This window comes from Strix uralensis, chromosome 2 (genome assembly GCF_047716275.1).
Source record: "Strix uralensis isolate ZFMK-TIS-50842 chromosome 2, bStrUra1, whole genome shotgun sequence".
In the NCBI taxonomy this organism is placed as follows: Eukaryota; Metazoa; Chordata; class Aves; order Strigiformes; family Strigidae; genus Strix; species Strix uralensis.
The window spans coordinates 11,453,199-11,480,353 of NC_133973.1; the positions used below are offsets into that span (position 1 = coordinate 11,453,199).

The following is a 27,155-nucleotide window of genomic DNA, read 5'->3' on the forward strand; positions in this document are numbered from 1 at the left end:
AAGCATATAAAAGTTTAGTCAACGCTCTATTCTCAACAGAGAAAGTTCTGAACAGATGTACACTACCCAGTTGACCAGAAGGCTTTGGGGAGTGCTTTTGTTCAGCTCAACAGGACAGAGAGAAACAGTCTCTTAGGAATCATTTTTGCCCTTATTGTCTCAACATTATTAATTTTAACATACAATGTTGTGGTTATGAAATCATTATGAGCATACCTAATTTGGGAAGTTGGGGGGGTTTTTAAGGTCTGTTAAGTGATTACTCTTCCCTGTAAATGAATTACTCATATTTATCATAGCTTTATGTGGCCTGTAATGCAGGGAATTGAACCTGCCAATTTTTCAGATGAGTTCAGCACTCGGTTGTTTGGGTTTGAATTGCTCTAAAAATAACAGCTTAGATTAAGTTCTGAGTAGGAATGGAATAATAATAATTTGAACTGGTTTTCATTTCAAGTCAAAGACATGAAAATAACAGGTCAAGTTCAGGTTTGCTTTGGTAAAAAGAAGCCACAATTCAGACCAGTTTTCATTTTTATTGCCTTGTTAGAACTGTGAGGAGCCCAAGCAGCCAACTCCCTTGTAGCTGTTTTTAGAACACCTCTCTCAAAAAGTTTTTTTAAAAAGCACTTCAAAAACATTCCACTTTTTTGATTTTTGTAACAATGACCAGGACTACCTTAAAGCCTTTGGGTAAGGTTCTCAGGATAACCAGAAGACAAGTAACTATGGACATATCTCTCTCCCAAAATAGATTTCCCCTCTAAACCTGTTCAGGTAAACAGCTTGCATCTGTGCCTAATGGCCAACAAGGTGGTGACATAAGCAAAAGTACAAGCCCCAGACTTGCTGAGATATTTTGAGCATGCCAAGCATGCCAGGACAGAGGTTCCCATGCTAGAAGCACAGGATCTCTTCACCACACTCTTCTATATGCCCTTTTGCACAAAGGTGAATTTTGTTCATCTTAGGTGCATGAATCAACTCCAGCAGCAGCAAGAAGTGGAGAAAAGACCTATCAGGAGCCTTTAAAAAGGAAAAATTACTTACCCACATGACCAATCAGCACAGGAGCTGACAAGAAAAAGAGAGAAAAGGTTACAAAATGTCACAACTCAGCCCTGTTGTTCTCTCCAGAGAGAATAAAAGGCAAGGCAAACACAGATACTCACCTGCCCATTGCTTCCTTTGTATAGGACTGTTTCTAGAAAACAAACAAACAAATCCTAAGTATATTTGAGTATCATAAGGTGAAAGGAATTAAAATGCAGTTTATACCAGTTTGCTTCCTCCCCTGTGACAAAACAATTTTTTGTTCTATGTACATTTGTTAAGTTCAAAATTTATTAACAAAGTCCCTGCTGAAAAGAAAGTGTGTCCTGCATTTCCCAAATACAACTAAAACTCAGTAACAGGTGCTTGTAAAGAGCACTAGGTTTCTCAGAAAATGCTCTGCATTTCTGCATTTTCCTGCATTGTTCTGCAGGAACAATGTTCTCTCACCTTAGAGGAGGCTAGCAAAGATCCTTTTAATCAAGTGGTCTTAAGAAATAGAATATTACTTCTGCTACTTGTCTATAGATTTAAAACAATCTTTTTGAAAGTACAGTTGCAGCTTAAAGTAACATAGCAGGATTAGTCTGATGACTTTGTTTAGGGTTATATAAGTGACAGGGATGACATTTTTTCATTTATTGGTGTATAAAGGCTAAGGCAGGGCTACACAGTTCATGTTTTTTCATCAAGATTCTTGTGATATTAGTGCTATTGGTTCTCGAGAGGAGTCACGGGAGCTTCTGTGAGGAACCCCACAAGAAGTAGAGAATAAACTGAGCAGTTTGCAGCATGATAGCTGTTGAGGAATAATGATGTATCCTGCTGCTGTACCAATGCAAACAGAGTATAAAATATTTGTAGATTATTGACCAGCCACAACATTTCTGTTTCTCTCTGGTTTGGGGAGAAAGGGATTATTTGGTAGTTTGTTTAATGGCCTGGCTTTCTTTACATAATCAAGGCAGATATATTTTTCGGTAGAAACACAAAGTAGATCAACTCAAATATCTTTGAAGTTAGATTACAATAAACTTAACACACACTATTTCCACTTTGAAAGTTTCTCTGCAAAACACCCACATGTATTTAGTGACCTAAGGGTTGTCACTCTAAGCTATCCTGGTTATTCTTTTTGTAAAGGCGGGGTAAAAAGGCAAAAGAGACTTTTTGAGCAGGTTAGCCTGCTCATTCTCTTCACCTGTGTTTCTAAGAAAGTGTAGAAGTTCGGTCTTTATTGATTTGGACCCACGTCAATGACCACCTTTCTCTTCTTTCCAGGACATCTGTGGACAGTAAGTGTGATCACAGTTAGAACAGCAGGCAGCCTGGATATCAGCCTGAGGAGGGCTTGCCAAAATACTAATTTCAGTCAGTTTGCTTTTCAGCATGTCCTTTGGCCAACCTTTATTGTACAAATCTATTAAATGAAGTATTTGGAGATACTTTAGTATGAAAAACTAAGACACAGTGAGACCCGTTTTAAATGACAAAGAAACTAGTAAGACTAGGTAGTCTACAGCGAAAAGTCTAACCCAGGGCTGCTAAAACTGTACTGGAGTTTGGGGGGGGCGTGTTTTAGGGACTCATTACACTGCTCTATACTGTGCTTGTACTTAGGTTTAGTACTCTGGGATCTGCAAGGAACAGAGAGCAATTCCATCTCTACAAGCTTTTGGAAAGTTCTATGTAAGTAGTAGACCACATAGGAAAAGTTGCTTGCTCATTAGAAAAAGAGACTTTCTTCCCTATTCAGTCAGTCAAGGCAGTTTGTACATGCTATTAAAAACAAACACAGTTATTAGGGGCCCCACACATCTTTTTAGTACCACCTGGTAGTTCATACCAAGCAGCTTTACTCACTGGTCCACAAAGGCCATTAACAGCAGAGGTCAGCATAGTCCTGATCATTTCACAGAGCAAGGAAACAAGGATGCCCCAGCGAGGAGTGCCTTGGCCAAAGCTCTGTTGCAGGGCAGCCTGAGGAGCTGGTGGCATGCAGCTGTCCCCAGCCTGGGTCCCAGGACTTAATCAATGTGCCTTGCTATTTCCAAGTCTTCTATTCAATAAATTACAAGAAGAACTTATAAGAACCAAACCTGAAATGCCAAATTATTATTTTAATGGCCACATGACACAGTCTCCATATCTACATTTCAAAAAAAAAAAAAAGCATCAAATTACTAAGTACTCATCCAATTTTGTAGTAAACTAGCAAAGCCTAACACTGTATAATTAGTTTTGAATGACAGCCTCTGCGTAGGGTAGCTGTATTATTCCTTAATTCACTACTTCGGGACAGAATATTCTCTCTTCATTGCAAACCACATCTGTTGTGAAATAAAATTATTTTAACAGATTACATGTTTTAAATGACTGCTTAAGTGACCTGACTCTTCACCATGCTTTCTCAGACAAAATCTCCCACTGGATTCAACAGCAGCTTTGAGAAATAATGGTAAAGATTGTCACCCTTACATTTGCTTGCTATACAATGCTGCGAAGCTATTGCAAAAACAACAACAAAAAGCATGAACAGTAAATTACAAATGAGTTGATGAAAGAATTATCAGTCATCCATTAAAACCCATATGCCAATGCAAAGCTTGCACAGAGATGATTAGCATCTTGCAGCTTTATGTCACAGGTAAAATTTTAGGTTTTACAGTAAATTCAGAAGGAAAGTATGATCTTCATACCCAGTCTTCAGTTTCTTACAGTCTACAGAGGGCTGAAAAACAGACTCACACATTTTGGATCAGTCCTACAGACTGAAATATGTGACTTGGATTTTATAATGCTGAACGTGTGGGGTTTTTTCAACTGAGGATGTGAAAACGAAGCATCCCGCTATTGCTGAGCTGACACAGTCTGCAATAGTTTGTAGTGTGATTGCCTTCCTCTCTCTTAAATGTCTAATTTGCATTGCTGTCTGGGGTGAGGGCAAGCACTGACATATTTGAATTTCATGGCAAACAAGCACCTTTTCGCTCTAATTAGAAGCCAAGGGCTCTAGAGTTCTAATACTAGCTTGGTTTCTCATTTAGTACAGAACAGCATTTGCCAGATCACCTCACCTCCTTGGCTTGGTTCCTTCATTAACAAGATGGAGTTATAAACATACCTACCGCACAAGGATCTGCAAGGATTAATTAACATCGTTACCCTTTGAATACTTGATCTATAAATAGTTCTACATAGCAGCAGCAGCAGCCACACCAAAGCTCAAGGGGATGGCTTTTATTCAGTGAAGCTACCTCTGGCAGATGCTTTGTATAAAATTAGTTTTCTTGAAGCAAGACCTTCATAACATTATTATACCAATTCTTCTACAGCCAGGAGCTGAATTTTGTGTCCATTGCACTAGCGCTTCCTGTTGTTAACAGGATGCAGTTAGTTTTATATAGTGCAAAATTATCACAAATTAATAAGAGTCCATAGCATTAAATACAGGTTACCACAATACCACAAATCACATAAAGTACCAACTGGAGAGATGAGCTGCTGTCAACTCATGAGCTTGCAGAAAAGCAATTATATAGGATACTCTTGTCTGATCCTGAGAGACTATCGTTATACACAGAAGACAAAATATCTTGGAGATAATTCCAGGCAGGAGAAAAAGGTGGAGGAAATGTCAAGGAGATCTTAAATAATCTCATATTAGGTTAATCCCATCTGTGAAGGACTGTACCAAGCATGTTTGACTTAACCCACCTGTACACATCATTTCCAACAGGAAAGTTGTACTGAGAAATGATTCTCTCTCTGCTTGTCCTGATTCCCCACCCTGGTGCATGACAGAACAATGCTCTCATGGAGGCAAGGTCAAAGCACTGGGGGGAATTCAAGGAAACAGATGACAATGTCTGGAACTGAAGCTGGAGGGAAAGGCCAGGATGGAGAGCAGTGCTCTGAGGCACAGCTCTGACAGGTAAGGTGAAAATATGGTCTACAGTGAGTAAGAGGAGAGACAGCAGGGAAAGCTTAGTGTAACAGAAATTGTTTTAACCATGTTCCACTTGAAATGAAGGCTAGAGATCCATGGAAAGGTGTCAGAAACAAACTCAGGGTCCAGTCTGTCCAGGAGGAATCAGCCCCACAGCAGAGGTGAACTCATAACATAGAAGTGATTCTTCAGGGCATGTTAGGCAGTACTATCTAGAAACAAGGTGCAAAACAGGGAAAACAAGGAAGAACTACAGGTTTGCAAAGTAAAGGAGCTAATCAGACAAGGATGATGAGGATGAAGCATTGGTTCTGAGCTCTGGCTGGAAAGAGATGAGCACAGGCTTCACAGATGACAGTTTCTGTGCTGTGTCAGGTGTCAAAGAGAGACTGAAAAGGAAGATTTTGGCTCAAATTGGAGGAGAGTGACCAGAGAGAATTAACACAAAGAGCTTAAGAGATGAAAAGGAGATGAGAAGCAACTGGACCTAATTAATCTACTTGCATATATGTGGTGAAGGTTTGGTTTTTTTTTTTCCGAGTCAGAGGAGGCTAAAACTTGCAATGCAAAAAGAAAGAGCCAAAGTCAATAGAAGAATACTAGGTGTGGGGGTAAGAAAGGGAGTGAAGGAAATCTGACATAACGGCTCAAAGGAGAACAACAGAAGACATTTTTTTTGCATCCATAAGGGGGAATGGGGTATATGAAAGAACAGACAAGATCTGCTTTTTTCCCAGATTTAGAAGAAACCAGAGATGTTTCTATGCAAAGAAAAAAAAAATGTTAAGGTGTCTAAGTCAGCAATCAAAAAGATACTGGAAACTGTGATTAGGACATTTGATTAAACAAAGAAACACAATGGTTAGTAAGGAAGATCACAGAACAGGAAGAGGAAAGACAGCAGAAGAGGTCTTTCTGCCTCGGGAACCTTAGGAAGACAAAACCATCTACTTTGTGACGTGGTCCGAAACTACAGCACCAGGAGTAAGTGGTTACAAATGACTCACACCATTGGGGTGCTACATCCTACCTTTAAACACAGCTCAGAATTCAGGCAAAGTCATGTATTTTACATCGCTCAGTGCCCATTTCAGCATGCTAAGGAGGTGTTTTTTATGCTACCCATTAAGGCATCCTAAAACAGGGTTGCCTTCTGCCCCTGTTATGCTGGTCTCTGTCACTAAGCAGTTAGTCTGTGCTCTAAACACACTGAAACAGATAGAGCTGCTGATGGGTTGAAAAGTCAATACTAAACAAAAGTACTGCTGAGTCAACACACCTGCAGGTTTTGTATCTTGCCCCAAAAGCTTTTCAAGTTGAGTTTTGGTAGGTAAGCACCTCCTGTCACAGTTTTGGGGATTCCTGGGGAAACTGTCTGCCATTTGGTTCTCAAAGCTGTACTACAAACTCCTTTCCATGGCTAACTCTCAGCTTAACTCTTGGCTCTCAGCCCCACAAAAAGGCACGCACAGCAGAAATCTCCCTCTCACCAGCAACCAACAATCACACGGACCTGCTTACTTTGGAAAGGATTCATGACCTAATCCATGCTGTCATGTCTCATTTGCCCAACACTGTCCAGATATGCTTTGTTATACACACGGGGCTGTATACGAGCCCTCAACAGCTATAGCTGAGTAGATACTCAGTGACTTAAGGTACACGAGCTCCCTTAATTCTTCATTTCTCACAACAGCTTTTCTCAATATACCTTGTTGTTGTAGATTGTCATCAGATCTACAGGGAACAACAACCCATTAAAACTTTGTCTAAAATTTGATTGGAGAAATAGAGATTGGGACATGTAATCTGCCATAAAGGATGGATTTGCCCTATATTACATGCCCACACTGGAAATGCGGGATGCAGACAGAATTTTACAATGGAGCACTGCCGTATCATGCTTTAAGCTGCATTTTGCTATGGACTCGGGAAGGAGATTCTACTTGTATTGGAAAGATGAGGGTCTACCTCCTCCAACTTCCATTAGAGTCTCTTGGTAAAAGCTCAATTTCCTGAATTCTCCAGGAACTGTAAAACATCAAGTTTCAGGATTTTGATGAATTAAAAAATGGCCCCAAATTAACTGACCAACAGAACAATGACAAAGCCATGCAAGTTGGTGGGCCTCTTTCCTTGCTTTAAGCACTTTGATGAACAGAAAGGTCACAACCGTTATCTCAGCCCACCATGACGTAAGGGATGTGTGGTAGTTAAACAGGTAAGTATGACCATTAGTATTTTAGGTGCTTTCCATCCATCAAGGAATGCTATCAGACCTATTTCATGATATCCACTGAACTAATAATTCTTACAGACTATCTCCTGCAGCTCTTTGTGGTGGCAGGTACTGCTGAGGCACTGTGCTTCGTTACGACATGGGAAGAAGCCCTGTGCAAACAGAAAGCAGGGTTAAGCAGCAGGCACGGCCCTGACTCGTGTCTCTTGCTCCAGCAGGAAATTATCTCTTCACCATTATCTACACTTTCCATTTGCTTAGGTCTTTTCTCTCTTTTGGAAATAAGGTTTTCGAGACTGCCACAAATAATAAATGTTCAAATGCTGGGGAATCATGGAGTTTGGAGATCCTCACGTGCCAGCAGAACTTGGCAGCTACACAGCAATACCCGATGTATTCTACATCTTGTTTGTCACTTTTTTATTCCTCTAGACTATACACACAGCAGCCTATCTACTTGTTTTGCTGAATAAAATATATTGTTTGATAGACACACCAGCATGGGTTAGGCTCAGAGCACACTGACAATCAAAATGGTATTAAACAAGAGGCTGTAAAATTGCTCAAATTAATCACACAAGAAAATCACCAACACTTCTTTTTTCTCCCACAGCCAAAGGCCACCTTCAAAATGTCAGCATGTGCTGAAGCTTAATGTTATAATACAGTTTCTATTAAAAAAACAGCAGAAGTCCTACTTTCAAGATGCACGTGTGTCCTATTCCCTTGTTTTCTGTTATATGATGTCAGGTTAATTAAAAAAAAAAAAAAAAAAAGAAAGTAAAAACATTTATAAACATTAAAGATTTTTTTTATTCCATAGAAAAGAAATGTATTTTTTTCCTCCCCCTCTAATCACAGTACATCTATGGATTATATTCATAACAAGACCTGACATTATTTCTTTTTATATGAACATACATACTACTAGTCAATGTGGAATCACCTGAGGCTCCATAAAAAAATGTAAGCAATCAAGGTATTTGCAAGGTAGCTATAAGGTAAAGAGTACTCACTCTAGTATCTTTCAGCAGAAGCTGAATGTTTACAGTGTATTCTGCACATTGTGGTTTTGGGGGTTTTTTTGTTTGTTTTAAGGAACCACAGACTATATAAGGATGTGCTTGACTTTACATCTACTTTTTCAAACCTCTTGAAAATATCTTTGTTCTTAATACCACTCCACATTTTTCACACCTTTATTTTTTTTAACTTTGTTCCTTCACAGTTAAACATTCAGTGCAGCATCTTCTGATGTAATTTGTACAAAACATTGCTCACAGGATAGCAGATGTCAAAACAGCTCAAGCAACTACTTCAGATCTGCTGCATTATTTCAGTAATTTATAGTCAAAAAATGTGCCCAGCAGCTATGTGGGCATCTTACAAAGAAGATCATATGCCAGCTGTAAATACTCCCACAAACAGCACAGATTGCACTGGTTTGACAGCAGCACTTCAATCTCATAGCAAGAAGTTCAAGGGTCCTGGGAAATCAACAGTTACTTTTGCTTGTGTTTCTTCCCTCTCGGATTTTTAAAAAATTATCTAGCACAAGTGTGAACGCAGCCACAGTCACAGGGTAGAGGCAGGGCACGTTCCAGCAATATCAGAATCCTCGACACACATGTCCCAATGTGTAGAACGACCGCATGAATGGAATGAATGAGGACATTCTACATAATAGAGTTATACTCCCCCTGAAACACAGCTACACAGTAAGAAACTCAAGCTATGTTAATTTATATGAAGGAAGGTTTTTATGAAGAAATATACGGCAAGCAAATCTTCCCTTTGGACTAGAATTTCCTTTTCCATTTCTGACAAGATTTGAAAAGTGATGGAGAGATAACATAATCCCACACTTTGTAAATCAACTTAATATGCAAAGAAATTAGTTAGGCTAGTATTCTTCCTATGTAAAGTACTTTCATTTAACATGATCAGATGGAAAGTAAAATTAAAGAATTTGGGGGAAAAAGAAGAATATTTAAAATTATTTTTTATGGTTGGCATAAATCTGTTCATCTGCTCCTTCTGAAAATCTGTGATTTTCATCACATCTTAAAGTGATTCACTTTAAGAATTTGATGAAAAATTAATATGTGTATTATATCTTACTGTAGAACATGCATATATATACACACACATGTACAGGCAATCACACGGAGGCAGGCCTCAGTTCTCCAAAATAGCATATGGTGCATAGCTTGCTTACCCCACAGCAGCAAAAGCACTGCCCTCTGATGCACACCTCCTGTACCAGTAGAAGCCATGTGATGGCAAAAGAGAAAATTCCAGCTATGTATGCCTTCACCTCCACCAAATCAGTTAAGTGTTTTTGACAGACTATTACAGACTGAACAACATTTTTCCCGAAGAAAAAAGTAAGAGAGCTGGGACCAAAGCTGGTCTAAGCTCCATTTGATATCCAGTAAGAAAGTGTGTCAAAAGCAAGAGAAATAGATTTTTTTTCTTTACATGAACTAAGCCATGCTGGAGCAGACATTGCAACAGGTGTGTCACAGTGATTACCAGGGATTAGAGGAAAGGGTAAGAAATAAAACCAGGAAGGAAGGTTAATAAAAGTGTCATTTAATTACACTGCTCAAAAGAGAAACTCCACACTACAACAAAAGAAGCATGAAAGCAATCATGCTGTTATTTTTTACTGAAAGCAAACCCCACAGATTTATTTTGCCTAATTTTCAGATATGCTGAACTTCTTTTGAGAGACGGAAAAATTCATGGCATGCAGCATTTCTAAAAATTGAATTTCATGTTGCTATCTACCAAAAAGTAATACAGAAAGGTACTCTAGAGTAAGACTGCCAGAAACTGCCAACACGCACAAAAGAAGTGGTAGATCACCGCTATGGCAGTAATAGCCAATATATACCAAAAGAAAAGCAGAAATACTTTGATCAGCTGCAGGCTCTAAACTAAACTCTTGAAATTAATCACAGATGATTCACAAACACTGGAGGGCAGAGGAAGACTGGAAACAAGTGGTATTTAACGAAGCATGTCATGGCCAAAGAACTACTGCCAACCATACAGGCTGCTTTTCTACAGTGCCAGGCAGAAGTGAGTCTTCCTTTTAAGCAAGTAAGAGTGTGGACTATTTACATGTATCACACATGCACACTACAGAGTATTGTGCATGCTGTGAAATGATGGCAGCCCTTTGCTACGAAGTGCTCAGCACTTTATAGATCAAACCTAAGGAATGAAAACAAAATATATGGCAACAGCTGACCATGAACAAATGAATGAACATGCTGTAACGAGAGAAAAAAAAAACAAAACACAAGGGAAAGGCTTAGCATGCAACTCAGTCAACTTAGCTGGTGAAGGTGGAAAGAACAAGAGGACAGGACACAGTGCTTTAGAAAGTGTGCTCGGTCCCACAGGCTGAGCTCCAGGTCTTACCACCACATTAGACTGGAGCAAGTAACTAGCAGGAGGAAGGATGTTCTTAAAAGCGGAGTCGTAATCGCTGCATCTGTTTGGACTTAATGTTCTCAGAGCTGCTTTAAAGAGGTTTCACACTCTGACAAGCATTTTGTGCGTGAGCACATAAGAGAAAGAGTGAGTCAGTACTAGAGTTAGCAATTAAATCCACACTCTGACCTATATTCAAAAAAACAAGCTGGCTGATTGTGGGATGGGATACAGTGCTCTTGACTTCAGTCTTTGGCTCAAATTTAAATTGAGTTCAGGCTTGTATTTCAGAAGACGACACCTGATAGATTCATGCCCTTTTATGGGAGCACAGTGGTGACAGCATTCAATCCCCTTTAACACAGACTACTCTCCCATCAAATCAGCCCAACAACTGTCACCTTTTACCAACTGTGCTGAAAGCAAATGGAAGGATGAACAGTCTTTTTCCATTGCAATGCTGAAGGGAATATATCCATCTACAGGAGAGAGGAAACCCAAATTACACATAAACCGTCTGAATAAATCATCAAACACAGAGCACTTTATCTGACCCTATTGTAATGCCGAAGAGCTATACCCAAAAAAGTAAAGCAGCAGTGGGAAGTTAGATGCATCATCCCGCTTCCAAGAATCATCTTGATTTATTTTAATAAGCTCCCACTATAGATCATCTCACTGCCAAAATCTTACATAAAGCAATGATACATTCACTGCACACATAAAAAGTTCACGTTAATTTCATTTGTCTCCACCTTTTTGCAAAGTCTTCCAAGGACAACAGTACCATCAGACATCACAGAGGCAAACTCTGGCTAGCATCCACCTGTGAAGACTAACATGCAGGCTCAGAAAACACCCATCTCTATTATCCACAACAGTTTTCATACTCACATTTCCTAATGCACATTCCTAGCACAGGAGTCCATAAAGCAGAAAGGAAAAATGTCAGCATATCCATACTAGCGGAACATTACTGATTCTACAGGGTGATACATTTAAGACATGATAAGTTTCATAAAACTACTCATCCATTAGCTTGCAAAAATAGAAGACATTGTAATCTTAAAGAAGATCCATAAACCACCATACATTTTAAGACAGCCTTTTATCCAGAGAAATGAAGATATCTACTGTATCTTAGATGCATACAAAGCACTTAATTTTAAAATTCACAAGCTCCTGAAAAGACATCTTCATTTTTCATTTGAGATAGGCTTCTTTAGTTGAGCTTAATGCTCCTTATATTTGCTTTAAGCTAAAATAAGCTTGCTTCAACTGAAATAACGGCAAATATACTAAGATTTTCAGCAATTTTTTATTAAATTGTTTCACACTCATACTCTGATTTTAACCTCTGCAACTTCCCATGGTGACAATGTTATCAATCGCCTTCATAGGACACCAAAACATTTTATATTTACAGCCACACTCATTTCAGTCAGGCTGCAGTGCACAGACATCACAAACCTACAGCAACATAAAACATCAGACTGGTCATTTTGCCATACGCCTTGAGAGCATCAGAAATACAGCTCAGAACTTCACGCTTTGAAGTGCCACTCGCACCGAAGGCATCTCCATGTGGCAGCGGGAAGGCTGCTGCACACCACAGGGGGCAATGAGCCACAGCCTGCCATGCTGCTTTTTCAGACAAGGGGTCTTAGACATCACCTACTGTCAGGAACATACCTATTTGTCCTGGTTTAACCAGGATAGGGTTAAGTTTCCCCAGCAGTGCCGGGGGAGCTCTAGCCGGGTTATTCAGATACCATGCGGACGTCACATCCTGGCAGGTCACATTTTTCCTGGCGCGGAGCGCGGTGCACTCGTGGTTTTGTACATCGTGCTTCAAACTGCTGTATTTGGTAGCTATTTTGCTCTGTTCATTGCTATCACTATTACTGTTATTGTTGTTGTTGGTTGTGTTGCTATTGCACTGTTGTATTAAACCTTTCCTTATTTCAGTCTTGGGGCTTTGTATTTCACTCCCTTTGTGGGGGAGGGGCAGCGGCCGCTTGGTCTCAGACCCCGGCAGGGGCTAAACCACCACACTATTGAAGACAATGTTCTCTTTGTCATCATTGCTTTTCCCTCCATCAGATCAGCTACAACTTTGGTTTTGGAACTGATCTCAGACCTATGGATCCAAGAGCTGGGATACTCATGCCTGTCCATTTTAAGGGCTGCACTCCTGTGATATGCCAAGCTGTGTGTTGCAGTGGGACATTATGCCCTTGCTCATGAGAAAACACCAACCGGGAGCTGCACACTCACCTTTACAATCAGACTCCGGTGTTCCTCAGACTGACTGAAGTTCGTGCCTATTTCAAAGATACTCATCATTCCTTCCTCACACAGGTTCATCCAGGTGCGATATTCTTCACGCTCTGGAAGCCTATCCCAGAATATCTTGAAGACCTCCCAGACTGTTTCCTGACACACTGTAGGCACAAGAAAGGTCTGGTGTTAGTACAATAGGAGTGCTTCCATGGCATGGGTGGCCAGGATAGTATTGTCCATATATTGTATGCTTTTCAGTAGATTAATATATAGAACACAATGACTAGACACCAACATGTAAATGTGTAAGGCATCAGAGAGGCTGACAATGAAGATCTGGTGGATCTTCCACACTCACAGTACTTCCCTCCCTGCTTTTTTCTCACTGAAGTAATTAATTGCTTCATTAAAGAGAAAAAGAAGAGAGCAAGAGAGATCGCACCTGTCTCCTAACAACCATTAAGAACAACAGTATTTTCACTGAGTGAAACTGCACTTGATCAGCGGGTCAAATTTTCAGAAAATTTAGAAAACCAAAATAGTATGGCAAATGTCCTCACAGAAAGTAGAGCTGGAGCTTCATTTGTAAGAATGATGGTGACACTGATCAAAGTTTTCGAGGCTCAGTCTGTAACAATTCCTTTAGACTCACCTTTACATGTAATTTAAAGTAAGTTTCAGAAATTATAATTGCATTAATAATTTGAAAAACAAGGCAGGATGATGACAACTTAATATGCCAAGAAATAAGTCAATCTCTAACCCTACTGTAATTATGCACTCAGAAAGAACTGGACAACTCTGACTGAACAGACAGTCTGCGAATTAAAGGTTAAATTATTCTTTACTACACCAGCTGCTTTAACCTCCCAGTCTTGCATGTGCTTTTTCCCAATCAGAGCAGTGTGTCACCTAATGTTCAAGCAAGAACCTCTCTGTGACCCGGGTTATCTGGAAGAGAGGAAGATTTATAGGATTCTTCTTGTGTCCTGGAAGAGAACAACGTTAAAAGGAGAACAACTCTAAAAATCACTCGCAGCAGATACCAGCCTGGAATAGTAGCAGACAAACCTGCTTTTGGGCCTTAATTGGATTTCACTACTTATATAGACACAGTTCAGCAGAGGAACGCTTTGCATTCAAGGGAAGGCCTTGACATCATAAGCAAGACCCAACAGGAGACTGACCATGAATCTATCTTCAGAAAGTAATTTTCTTCAGTCAGCTTAAAAATAAGCTCCAGGCTGCCAAAACCATTACCTTACTGCTATTTCTTCTTGATGCTCTGTATTCTGAATTCCAAAATCATTTAAATGTACTTGTGTAAAACTTAACACACAGATCACATACAGAAAGATATCTTCATTCAATAGAGAGATGGGCATTTTTCTTAAATGCAGAGGCTTTATAAATAAGAGCCTTAAGGAACTGTTTCACATTCAGTTAGCACTCTTAAAGCTTCACTGATTCTGGCATGCTGGATGGTACCATGCAGAAACAGCTCTTTTCTCCACCCCAAATTTCAGTTTATCAGAGCAGTTGAGACCATTTCTTCATTGTGGAACTCTACAGATACACAGATAGCTCTCATTTCCATGCCACACTGCTTACTGATACCCTACACAGAGATTAGCCTTAGCTCATTGATATGTATGACTAGAGAAGAGTCCTCAAACTCTGCATTATTAACTGTCAGTAGTACATGACTGCTCTAGCACCCCTCCAGCTTCCATGTTGTTATCTGTAAGACACAGTAATTGGGTAAGGAGTATTGGAGATGCTTCCAATCATTTTTGCTTATGCATCTTTATTAATCAGAAATAAACAGCCAAATTTACAAGCATCCACGCACCCTCTCAGGTTTCCCCTCAAGCTGTGCTCGCTTCCTCAGTGGCTGAGGAAGCAAACTCTTTGAGGCAGGGACCACTTTTCTATATGACCTCTGCACAGACCTCAGGCAATGAAGCCATAATCCTGCTCTGGGATTTCTGCTGTAGTACTAATAAGCTTCCTGAAGCAGAATGACATCTGTAGTATCCTCTCTACCATCCTACTCAGAAGAGTTGGGTATCCAGGAAAAGACCAAAGTCCAGTGTCAAATCCAGACACCTACACTAAGGAATACGCTTGCTATCATTTCTTTTGGCAGTACTTGTATCCTGCATTCTGACTAATGGATCTTTCACTCCAGGTGCAACATTCTACAGCAACGATCCTGCAATGAAATTATTCCCTGTGGCTGGGATAAGTCTTCAGCAGGCTGAAGGTAGGAGCTGAAGCTATGGCAATAGCGTGCAAATACATTGCAGTGACACTGTCTAATTCTACAGTTTTCAAATGGCAACAAGCAAAGGACTGGCTTTCCAGTTGCAAGTAATAATTGGCAGTAATAATTGAAGGCAGTTTTCCTTAATGCTCTTAAATAAGTTTAATCTCTTTTTAAAATAAATGTGATGAGACAGTGTCTTGCCTGAATACAAGCTGCTACTGTATGAACAGTTGTCCCAGTCACCTCCCAGTAGATCAAGGATTTGTTGTGTGTCCTTTCATTTGGAATTAGACATCCCACGGAATTCTAGTCCCAAAGGTTTCGTGCCATCTGTGGGTTCCAAGCCCATTAATGAGACCTAAGCTGTCAGAACAGGGTCACATTTTCTGTGGAAGGAGGAAAGGGGATGCAGATAAGGAGTCACATTCTGTTCTCTCTAGCCTGTGTCCTATCTCGCCATTTCCACTGCAGTGAGCAGTAACAACTTGGACAACATGGTACAAATTGCTTCCTCATTCAGAAAGAAAAGGCTGGCCCATGTCTTCCTCCTGGGTAGTCTGAGAGATGTTAGTTCTGACACACAGGGAGGGATGAAAAACTCCAGGCAAAAATCTACCAAAACTGCCCTTTAAACACCTCTGTCAGCCTTGCCCAGGAAACTGCATCCTCAGCCACGGTGAGCTGCTTGCCACACACAGTCACCCCGCAACCTTGTTGACACGCAGTCTGTCTTGTCATTGTCCTGCTTATTCCAACTAGCCAGTTTGTAAAGCAGGGGATTGCTCTACAGGATAACCCAGGCTGTAAGGGCTCAGCCTGAGAACCAACCCCAGGCATGCTTACCTATACGGTGTTCAATTCATAGCCTGGCTAAGAAAAGGAGCAATTTTGTTTCAGTCTTTATTTCTCATACACCTTTTCAATATTTTGTAGTTAGATGAGAGTTGCCACTCCAAGCACAGAAAAAGAACAGCACAGTCTCTTCAGTGTGGTTCACATCATGCTCATGTAAACAAAGAGAGAAGCATGACTATCTCCCATCTCTCCTTCAGGTATGTCAAAGAGGGAGCCAGTTCTTACCATGGCTTCATTGATGTGGCCACCCAGAGAACTGGAGAGACACCACCTTCACAGTGCACTCAAGTTCTCTAATAAATGTGATTAACCTTCCTTTAACTCGAAGGTGGAGCCCAACCCTGTGGCGGGTTTTCGACTATCTGCTGGCAAGGGAGGTTTTTCAAAGTTTCTTGTTTCTTATCAACAATTCCCGTATAAGAAAAACATGTTTTTCATAACTAGATTATAAGCATTCTGGCACTCTGTAGACAACAATTGGAGACATAAAAATGTAAACAAAGTTGAACAGGACTTAACTGGCAGCTTCAGTAAATGACTGTATTTTACTGTATAAAAATAATTCACTATCTTTCCTTTCTGACCTTCCAGCAATTTACCAGTGTCTGTGTCACATATACTATCTATATATGCTGACAATAAATGAAGAAACTTTTGACTAATAATTAAAATAGCAGCTCCTTGAAACCAAAATAGAAAATAAAGGAAAATGAGGGAGTGAGGGGGTGGAGAACATGACAGGGCAACACCAAACAGTTTTACCAGTAAGCTGTTTGACTAGCAATGTAACTTCGAATTTTAAATATAAAATGTTCAATGTAGATAAGGAATGGAAAAAAATTGTAGCATCAGAGCTTACAATAAATTGACAGTTCAGAGTTATGACTGAAGCTGCTTACTTAATACAATATGCTGTGTTAACATACTCCATCTATTAAGTAAAATAAATCTGCTGTACAGGCTTTGCGTTATGATCTCTTCCAGGAATTTGGTTTCTAAGGCTAGCTACAAAACCCTTAAAAACCAACCAACCAAGCAGCCAGCGCTGCCAGGATCTGGAAGGAACTGCTGAGCAGACCCAGCAGGGCTGCCACATGCCACCCGAGTGGCAGATCAGCCCTCAGGGCATGTGAAAAGAGCCTGTCTTTATGGCTACATCTCATGGCAGACTTTCACTAGCCTGCTACAGGGGTAGCCACAGGCACAGATATATGGGACAGCATTAGCAACACCAGGCCCGGGAGGAGACAGGATTTGCGATGAGGCCTCTAATCCCTGGCAAACAATGCTGATTAAAAGCATCATAAAATCGAGATCAAGCTTTTAAGGCAGCAAGCTAAGAGCCTTGAAGGTACACGTGGGTAGGAAGGTAAGCTCCTCTAGAAAATTACTTCCTTCATCCCATGGCTGCAGTAATAAATAACTTGTATTTTAATGTTAACTGATCTCTTGGCTACTTTGCAGTTTTCCTCTGAAGAATTCAAATGTTGGGAAAATCAAGACTTATGAGATAGAAAGGCTCCCTGCTACAGAGATGTGATCATTCCAGCTGTCTACAGGAAACGAAGGAGGTATACAGAAGACATATAACTGACTGACACCAGAATTCAAACCAAGAATGCGACCCAGATGGCTTATTCTGTAGTTTTTCTCCAAAGCACATTTTGCATGCATATACTACATTTTGCATGTAGTCAATCCTGAAATGCTTCAGAAATTAAAGTCACTTAACTCATCCTTGAGATAATCATCTTCAAGGTGAGAGAGGAGATAGGAAAAATTGGAAGATCAGCATGTTGGGCCCATGCCCTTGTGCGAACTTCCACTTGAGCAATGTATCATAGGCACTTAGAGTAGGCAAGTCTTGACTTTTCAAGGCCGTAACAGGTATCAAAGGCTGCCTCAGAAAGCCAGACATGTAGTGGGACTGTATGAATCCCAGCATATCTATCCAGAAGCCAAGAAGCCCAGCCCTTGGGAGCTTACCTGCTTTAAATGCAGCGTTTACACTCGATACTTGATGATAATAATAATAATAATAATGGAGAATATCCTGAAAAGCTTAAAATAAATCTTTTCAGCCAAAAGAAATCCACACAGGCAGGCACAAGTTCTTTTCAGTCCTATAAATCTGCAGGAAGGGGTGAAGTAAAAGTTTATTTGAAGCTTCCTTTCCTAAAGATTTCTTCATTGTTTTTAAAACCTCCAGCTAAGATTTGTGATGAGATGATACCTCTCCCTCGCTCTGTCTCTCAGAAATTCTCCTGTATGGCTTCCTCTCATGCACCTGGGTAGGATACAGCATCTCTGTGGCTCCAGCTTTACCATTCAGGATGCATTTATCTCTCAAATGGGAGACAATTAGCCTATTGCACTCAGTCTGTACTCAGGGATTTCTCAGGTTAACAGAAGGGGCACCACATGACAGCACTGGGCACCTAAGTAGGGGGTAGGGTGGCTTTCTGGTCATTTGTAGGCAGTGCTGGACTTTAATCCCAGCTAAATCCCATTAGTGCTTCTCAGGAGTTGAATTGTGTACGGTGGCTAGGAGCACTGAATCAGGCTGAATATTCTATTTTGAGGCAACATGAGGCCAATTCCTTCTCCTCTCTAACAACTTCTGCACAGCTGAATGGCTTAATTGCAGTGAGTTTTGATAAGGGAGACTGACAGACACCTCCTAAGAGATCTTTCCTGGAAAGACTTCCTTAGCACTCACTAAACAAATTAATATACACACGAGCAGAAAATCACCTATTGCTGAAATGCTGCTGTGTATGGCCTATAATATAGCAACCCTTGAACAATACACACAACAATCAGGATTTTAAATTAAAATATTTGAATGTCAGTTAGCTAATCCACATGAAAGACTTTTTCTTTGAACACTAACATACTAAACTCTAGCACATAAACTACTCTCACCAGTAATATTTCAGTAACTGCCAAGGAATGTCTTTCATGTGAAAAGTCAAACTTTTTAGAAGCATATGCTGACAGCTAAAAATTCAAATGTAGAGGGACATAGAACTAGACCTTCTACAAACACACTTCAAAAATTTATTGGCTGAGTATGAGCAATGCATATTATGTGTCAGGGATGAAGGGGAAACATCACTCAGCCAGACATGTTATTTATTGTAAGCTTGTTTAGCCAGATACTTTTTATGACTTCTGACTGTTTGCTTTCATCATTATTCAGCAAGATTTGAATTCCTTGTAACATTTAGGATTTCAGCATCAAATTAATTCTGTGTGCAGAACATAGCATCAATATTTCTAACGCTTCAGTAAACAGAGTTGAAATTACCCAAGAAAGGGGAAAATGAGAAAGCTCAGTGCTATGACCAAGATTACCAAATCTAGGGATTATAATCATGCATGGAACTTCATTCCTGAGAAATACCTTTTTTTCTTCCCAAAGTTCCAAAATGTCTTTGTCTCTCATCAGCTATGACACACTAGAATACAGTCTACTTCCTTCTTTGGTCAGTACCTTTAAACACCCTCTTTAGATTTGCAGCTTTATCTGAAGCTCTGGCTGACAAAAACAGTTCTGGCAGAGAGACTATCTGATCTACTGCTGTGAAAAGAAGATGTACTCACTGATGAGCATACACTGAATTGTTTAAGACAGTGGATGACAGTAGGAAAAAATGTAAACAGAATTTAGGAAAGGTAGCCACCAGAGTAATTACATCTCGGAGGTGGCAAAGAGCAGCAGTATTAATCCTGAGCCATGCTGTCAAAATCCAGCAGCCTTTGTTTTACCCAATTAACAGGCAAAGGATAGGGAAATGGTGCAAGCCACACTACCTTGCAATCCTTATCTTGTTTCTCTTTTACTGGCTAATTCAACTTCCAAGTCTACTACCCTTCTGTACCTCTATCACGGATAACTGAGGGGTGACTGCAGTTAAAGCACATACTATGGATTCGTTTTGAGCAAAACAAAGAACAATTGAGTGTTACTGGGTGGATATAAACAAGAAGCTTGCAACGCCTGTCAAAACTGTCTGCATGACCATCAATGTTGACATCCATCACAAGCTGGGTACAATTCATACTTGAACGAGGCTCTGATCCCATATAATTCCACTTTTTTCTCCAAATACCGTCTTTTATGTTTACTTTTATGCAGACACTCAGCAACTCCCAGTTTTAATTGTTTTTCACTGCTTTAAGTGAATAAATTGAGTTACCAGTGGGAGTTTCTTCTATAGGCAATCCAAAAAGTCTCATTAAACATGAGTCTCTGAACACCTTTCCTTCTCCTTTAAGTGACAGCAGCTCTTTCCCATTTTTACCAATTATGTGCAAAAATGTTAAGACACTATTGTTTGAATGCTACAATACAGAGACACAAAAACACCAGAAAGTGCTGCATGACCTTGGATGCCCCATTCCAATGGTGTCAGACAGAAAGGTTTGAAATACATCATATAGCTGTAATATTTCATCACATGAAAGAAGCCCTTACTGGGAATATTTCAGCTTTTCAGAGAAAGCTCTGTCACACCAACATCTACACCTTAAAAGAAAGGCTTCATCTCTATTGTACTACAGCCTGATACACAGAGATTGGCTTTCTAGACAGAAGACACAATGCTTTGCACAACAAGCCATAGCTAAAAGTCACATGGCTGAGACACCAATGTCTCAGACTTTAATCTTTTCTGAAAGATCCCTCACTGAATTCTACTAGAATTTGAAGAACACTAAACAAAACCAGTAAGCTCTGTCATTTAGCTAACCTGTACATAACACCTATTTTTCTTAGCATTCAAATTTTTCTATGAGAAAGGATTAGTAATTATTAAACACTAACTGTGGTTTTAGGGACTGAGAGTTTTTATGATATACGAGTGTAACCAGAAGGTGTTTTTTTAGTTCAGAACAGCTCTCATAAGGAAGATTATCATAGAAAACTAAGTTTCTTGGGTGATAGTGTATTTCCTATGGCCTAATACTTACGTTTAAAAGCTTAATCTATTTTTTTTCATAAATAGGTGTTCTTTGTCAATTACGCATGAGATGTACATTCACTTACCTCTGAGTCTGAAATATTTCAGATGGTTGGCAATAGCCTGTTCAACAGATTCATCAGGGCAGATCTTAACTCCAGTGGGAAACAGAATGGACCGCTTCCTTCGTAACAGCAAAGGCTTGTTGACCTGTTCAGCCTTCACGATGCCATTAAGCTTTTTCAAATCAGGAGGCAGAGAAGGGTTTGCTAACTGCCAGCTACTGAGCTGAGGGGTTGGTGAACCACCTTTAGCCTGTCCTCCTTCTGTAGCTGAATAACCTTCTGCTGTAAAATTAAAACCACACATAAATTTCTCAGATGAGATAGTGATGCAGTCATATGTATCTTAATACCATTGCTCTGGTCTCTTAAGGATGTAACTGTGCTTTTTTCTGTTGTCTATATGACTGTATTATTATAAACAACCTTAAGGTCTTTACAGCATCCCATCAAATGGTAAAACAACCTAAAGCTCTAACCCTTTGAATGCTAATATTTTGTGTTTAACTTCCCTTCTGTGATTTGGCTTAAGTCAGCAGGACTGTATTTGTGAATAAGCATGTATTTAGAAACTTTCAGGGCCAGAAATTAAATAAGTAATTAATTAAGAACTCCCCTTATTCCATACTTTCTTTCCACAAGAAACAATTATATCCCTTGCAAAAGGAAAAAAAAAGGCTCATCAGCTTTAGTTTTTTTTAAAATTCCCTCTTAAGTTAGTTGTCCCACATGACTCCAGAGGAAATGTTACAGCTAAGGGGAGAATGTGTCTATTTGGTTTTAGTCTGACAGTCTAATTCTCTATCCTCCACAGTCAGCAGTCAGCTAATCTGAAATTAGTTAATTCAACTTTCTTCTTTTACTTTTTCCCCAGAAAACACGCCTGAAGAAGAATCACAATGAACCATTTATTAGAGAAAAAACAGTAATAAGTATTTGTCATTTTTCATCCCACAGATTATGATCTTACTCTGAAACTTCAAAGTCAATAGCACCTTTTGACTTTGATGACTGAAAGACAAAGAACGTGGCTATTTTCATGGTATATTAATAGTCATCTCTAGTGTAGAAGACCACCATCAGAGGGAGAAAAGAACATTAAAAAAGGTCAGTAAGGCAAAAGCCCCATCTTTACCCAAACTGACCCATCTTCAGTGTCCATAAGCAAGAGACAGAACTTCACTTTTTAAGATTTAATACAAAATTATTAAGGAAAAAAGTACCAAGTAAAAAACTTATCAGTATTTAATGTCTCTCAAAGTGGGAGAAACTTGCCTCCTGTAGCTACATTCTACACTTAAACCAGCATAAATGTACAGTAATACCTCCTAGAAATCACACTAAGTATTCCATATTTACACGGATATCATGGCACAGATTTGACCAAACATTTCTCTGTATTAGCTCCCTTTGTTATAATTAAAGCAGAGAGGTACTTTTATTTCTACACACTGCCATAGGTAAACTTTGAAAACAAGAATATAAACAAGATTTCTGCATTACCTGCAACTATTTGAAGATCGCTTTTAATCATTCCCAAAACCAGAAGGCAAAGAAAGATTTTCCAAATGAAACCAAACATACTTATTAGTGTCAAAAAAAACAACATGCAAGGGAAAAAAAATAAAAGAAAATCCCTTTTAGCAAGAGAGCTGTTGTCTTTAAGGTATCCTTGAACCAACCAAGAGCATTGTCCTTCTTGAAAATATCTTGACGTCACATATAATTATCTTTGGAAAAAACATTAGGTAAAAAAAATCAACCAAGACATCCTAGGAATGTTCTTTTCAAAGGCAGTATTCTGCTTTAGTGAAGAAACAAGAAAAGGTGATGGAAGTAAATTCCTTGGAGCTAGCAGATGGACTGACACAATTTTTTAATTTTAATCTGGCCAGTTAAGCTCTTTACCAGAGCTGGTCATACCATTAACAGACTCCAAACAAGGACAGCACCTTTCACATTTAATTAACCATGTTTTTTCACTGGCCTTTCAATTTCTGCCCTTTTTTAAAATCATGCTGACCATAAAACATCACAGGGAGCATGCTAGTCTCCAGTGGAAGGTCTCAGTGTGTTTTATCTTCTGCTTGTACAAATATACGTATCTAAAAATGCACCGACTCACTTAAAACACCAATGCATATGTAGATAACATCAAAGCAACCTTTCTGTAGGACTGTTTCTTCTGGTGACAGACCTAATATAGCCCTTCTGCATGAGTTTGTGCTAAAGGAAAATTTCTTGTGCTGTTACACCACTGTCCCTCACATCCCAGAAGCGGTGCTGCCCCCAAAGGTAAAGCCAGGGAAAGTTGAGATTCTTTCATCTCTGTTCAGGTATTATCTAAACGTGAGCAGTAGGAACAAATTAGTACAGATACCTGAAGAGATGACCAGCTAAGAACAACTGCAGAAAGAACAAAGTGCAGGGGAAAGCAGGAGCACTCTCAGCTCCCCTCCTGTCCAGGGTCAGCTCATTGTGGAAACGTGTATGGAAGCTGTCTTGCAATGGCAGACTGCATCCAGACCACTAAAAAACCCCGCTCCTGGGTGGTGTTACTCAGGACTTGCTGGTTACTGCGTTGAGATCAATCTGAGCAAACTGCTGGTTTGTCTGGAGTGACTATTTTTGGGAGTGGTTTTGCATGAGTATTTCAAAGCTGGATTCCCAAGGCTTCTCAGATGATGGTCTGCAGAGTGTTTGCACAGAGCTCCTTAGGTATACAGACACCTCTCTTCTAGCTGCTCTGCTGAACTCCCAGCAATTCAGATAACACTGGTAATTCCTGATATTACACAGAGGACACTCACAGAAATCAAAATCACCTTTGTTTTTAGGCTCTGTCTTCTGACATCTAACAGACTCTAGTTGTTATTTTTCAGAACAACAACATATTTTCCTTGTTTTTTTCCCCACAAAACTACTCAATTACACTTTAAGTTAAACCACTGAGCTGCTCTAACACTCCCAGTTTTCTTAGAATCAGATATTTTGGATCTATCAAACCAGCACTGTTCACCCAGGCTGGCTCTGTCAAGCTAACTACAATACTGGCAGCAGCACCAAGTGCGGTACACCACAGTGGAGCTGTAAAGTGAACAGTCCTGATGATCCGAGGTACAGGAACAACACTACACTGGTGCCCATAAACTGTTTCAAAAGTTCTATTCAGCATCTCTAGGTAGACAGAGCAACTTTTGAGGCTGGATTGTGATCCCGGATTCAAAACAGCCCAGCCTTTTTTTTTAAATCCTCTGCAGAGACTGGTGCTTTCAATGTTGTGAACGTTTTTGATTGCATTACCCTGCAAAAATGCAACTGAATCAAGATTAGAAATACTATACATGCTTATAAAGGCAATGGCTAACTTACCTCAAGAATCATGACAACTAATCCTTTTAGAGAAAATTCTCAGAATACACGTGCTTCAATAAGAGCATGAAACCCAGTTAGAAGTTTTCCTGGAGTGTCTTCATTTTATGGCATTGCTGTTTTTTTCATCAGCAAACTACTCAGGGGCACTCAAAGTGAATAGCATAAAAACTACCTGCTTTATATCTCTGTCAAAATTTGTTTTCTATGGTATAGCTATGTCAGCTTCCGTGTGATAAAATATTTTAAACATTTAAATTCAGTTCTATTAATATTAGTCTAAGCTATCAATTTTAAATTCAACACTGATTTCAGCACTAAAATTTAGACTTGCAACAGCTGAAAATCTCCTACTTTACAATAACAAAAGGCATAACTAAAAGCACAATCGTCATTTAAAGTTTCCTAAAACAAGCAAAACAACTCTCACAATAGATTTAAAAAACAACTTTGGAAAGTTAACTCCTCTCTTGATTTGACTAAAAGCCTTTACAATAATACTTTGCATCAGAAGAGGCATAATTTTTCATTTCCAGCAGCCAAATTGTATCTGTTGTATTCAGGAAAAATATATTCTTGCTGGGGAAAAAAAAGGTGACGTAACACGCCAAGCTCACATCAGTACCTCCAAAAAAAAAAAAAAAGGACAATTTTCTTCCAATTTGTCTTTCTGAAAAGAAAGGACATGCACTTTCATATAACAAATGTGATAACCTGAATTATGGTTCTCTACAAGGGTAATGGTCGCTGAAATTCTGCTACAGCACACATACTGTTCTAAATAACTGTTTTTCAAATGTAATTTGTTCAAAAAGCTAAATCCATTCATCTGTAACTAAGAAAAATGCAAAATAAAGGTATACTTTAATGAAAATGTCTCTAATGAAGAACCACATGATGGCAGGCACTCCCTGTCTCCAAGCTCACACAGCTTAATACCACCGTTATAAATTGTCTCCTGCGACCGGACTACCGCAACTGACTTTATGGCATTTGACAGGATTCACCAATAAAATTCCCTATCAGTTTAACTGAGACGATTAGGTTAGACAAAGCCTTTCCACATGTTCAGTTTCTGTGGCTGCTGTTCCCAACCATTTCACCATTACCACTTCTTCCCTGTGCTCCTGGAGAGTTCTCTGGTGAACCTTCTGCCAAGAACAAGCAAGGTCTGAGGCTGTTCAGCCTTTCCGCTGAGCAAATTCAGCCCACCATAGCCTGTTGTACTGCCATCTCTTCCATCATGCAGTATTGTAAAGTATTCGGAGAAAAAAAATCAGGAAGTGAGGTCAACCCAATTAATCTAACATTTCATTATCTACTCTGTCCATGTAACAAACCTGTTCTCAGCATTCCTCCTTTTCTGAACTGTTGATCAGAGAAGTATCTCTTACCTTGTTCAATGGCCAAAGATGATCCCGGTGCACGTGCTTCATCTTTAAACAGTGCTTCCAACAGTGTTCCAACTTCAGTTTGGTTGGACAGAATTATTGCTATTGATCGTGGTTTTATTCAACCATTAACAGAAACATTTTCAATCCTGAGACCTTTCAAGTCTGATTCTACAATTCCTGCTTTTCCATCTGGAAACCAGAGTCTTTTTTGGGGTCAGGGTTGCCAGAAGCAATATTCTGCTTCCCTGCCATCATCAAGATAAAAGTGTTACTATTGTGGCTTTTAAGTCTTTATTATTTTGTAAATTGTAGTACTTGCTGAGTACTGCAAGCTCATTTCACGGTCAAAATCGAGGAGGTAAGTCCCACAAAAGGACAGATGGACTGCAATGAATCTATGCCTGCAATTTCAGAGGAAAAACACAGTCCACAGATACTTTTAAAAAAGCTCACTTGGAGTTTCATGATTCACTTCTCCAGCTCTTGATGAAAACTAGGGGTTTTTTATATTTATCCTTGAAGATTTACTTCCTACAAGTTACTTCTCTTCCACCATGCTGCTTGTGTCATGCTTCCCAACAGTACCTGAAATGGATCTCCATGACTCAGATTTCTTTATAGAAACCAGTTTCTGGTCCCACACAGCCAGAATGTAGCAGTTTCTTTTAAAGAAACTGAGAGCTACATTTAACTCTTTTAGTATAACTCATTGCCTTGAAACCAAAGTTACAGTGTAGGGTAAAGAGCCTCACAAAGATTGATTTGCTTTGAAGTATCACACCACTCCACCATTTCAACTAAACAGGGATTAATACAGGAAATGGAGATGCAGGAGATGTGCAAAAAGGTCCCTGAGTCAGTCTGGTGCCTTATAGATGTTAAAAGTTATCTTGGGGTAGTTCTAGCAACTAAAAAGGAAGCATGAGGGTACCTGGCTCATCACTTTATCCACAGACACTTCCTAGCATTCACCACATATCTGCTAAATGCAAATGGATGGAATGGGGTGGGTTGTGGCTAGTGGTCTAAGGTATTTCCCAGCCTAGTCAAGACTCTTAGCCTAACTACAGAAAATAGTAACTGTAAGGCTCTTGAGTCAAAAAGCAGCATTGCTTGCCACAAGAAGCTGTGAATTAACTGCATGCAGAGTTTACAAGGACTGGAGAACAAATAATCACTTTGATACAAATTTGGGTTAAGAGCCATATACTGTGTATATACCTTAAAAGCAGTAAGGTGGCCTATCTTACGTTTAGCTCACTGGCTACTTG

General features: G+C 39.6%; 1 protein-coding gene across 7 annotated transcripts in view; it reads right to left on the reverse strand.

The window, feature by feature from the left end:
• Window positions 1-27,129, reverse strand: part of IMPG2 (interphotoreceptor matrix proteoglycan 2) — a 63,214-nt gene extending 36,085 nt beyond the window's left edge. For 4 of the 7 annotated variants that reach the window (XM_074856020.1, XM_074856043.1, XM_074856050.1 and 1 more), the window contains exons 1-5: window positions 22,622-27,129; window positions 21,143-21,403; window positions 12,963-13,129; window positions 1,173-1,204; window positions 1,051-1,074 (exon numbers count right to left, since the gene is read on the reverse strand). In XM_074856020.1, coding sequence (XP_074712121.1) covers window positions 1,051-1,074; window positions 1,173-1,204; window positions 12,963-13,129; window positions 21,143-21,403; window positions 22,622-22,727 — 590 coding nt within the window. In that variant the 5' untranslated portion in view covers window positions 22,728-27,129. The remainder of the gene's footprint in view (window positions 1-1,050; window positions 1,075-1,172; window positions 1,205-12,962; window positions 13,130-21,142; window positions 21,404-22,621) is intronic. The other 3 variants (XM_074856026.1, XM_074856033.1, XM_074856055.1) reach the window with 3 other exon arrangements.
• Window positions 27,130-27,155: the final 26 nt, after the last annotated feature.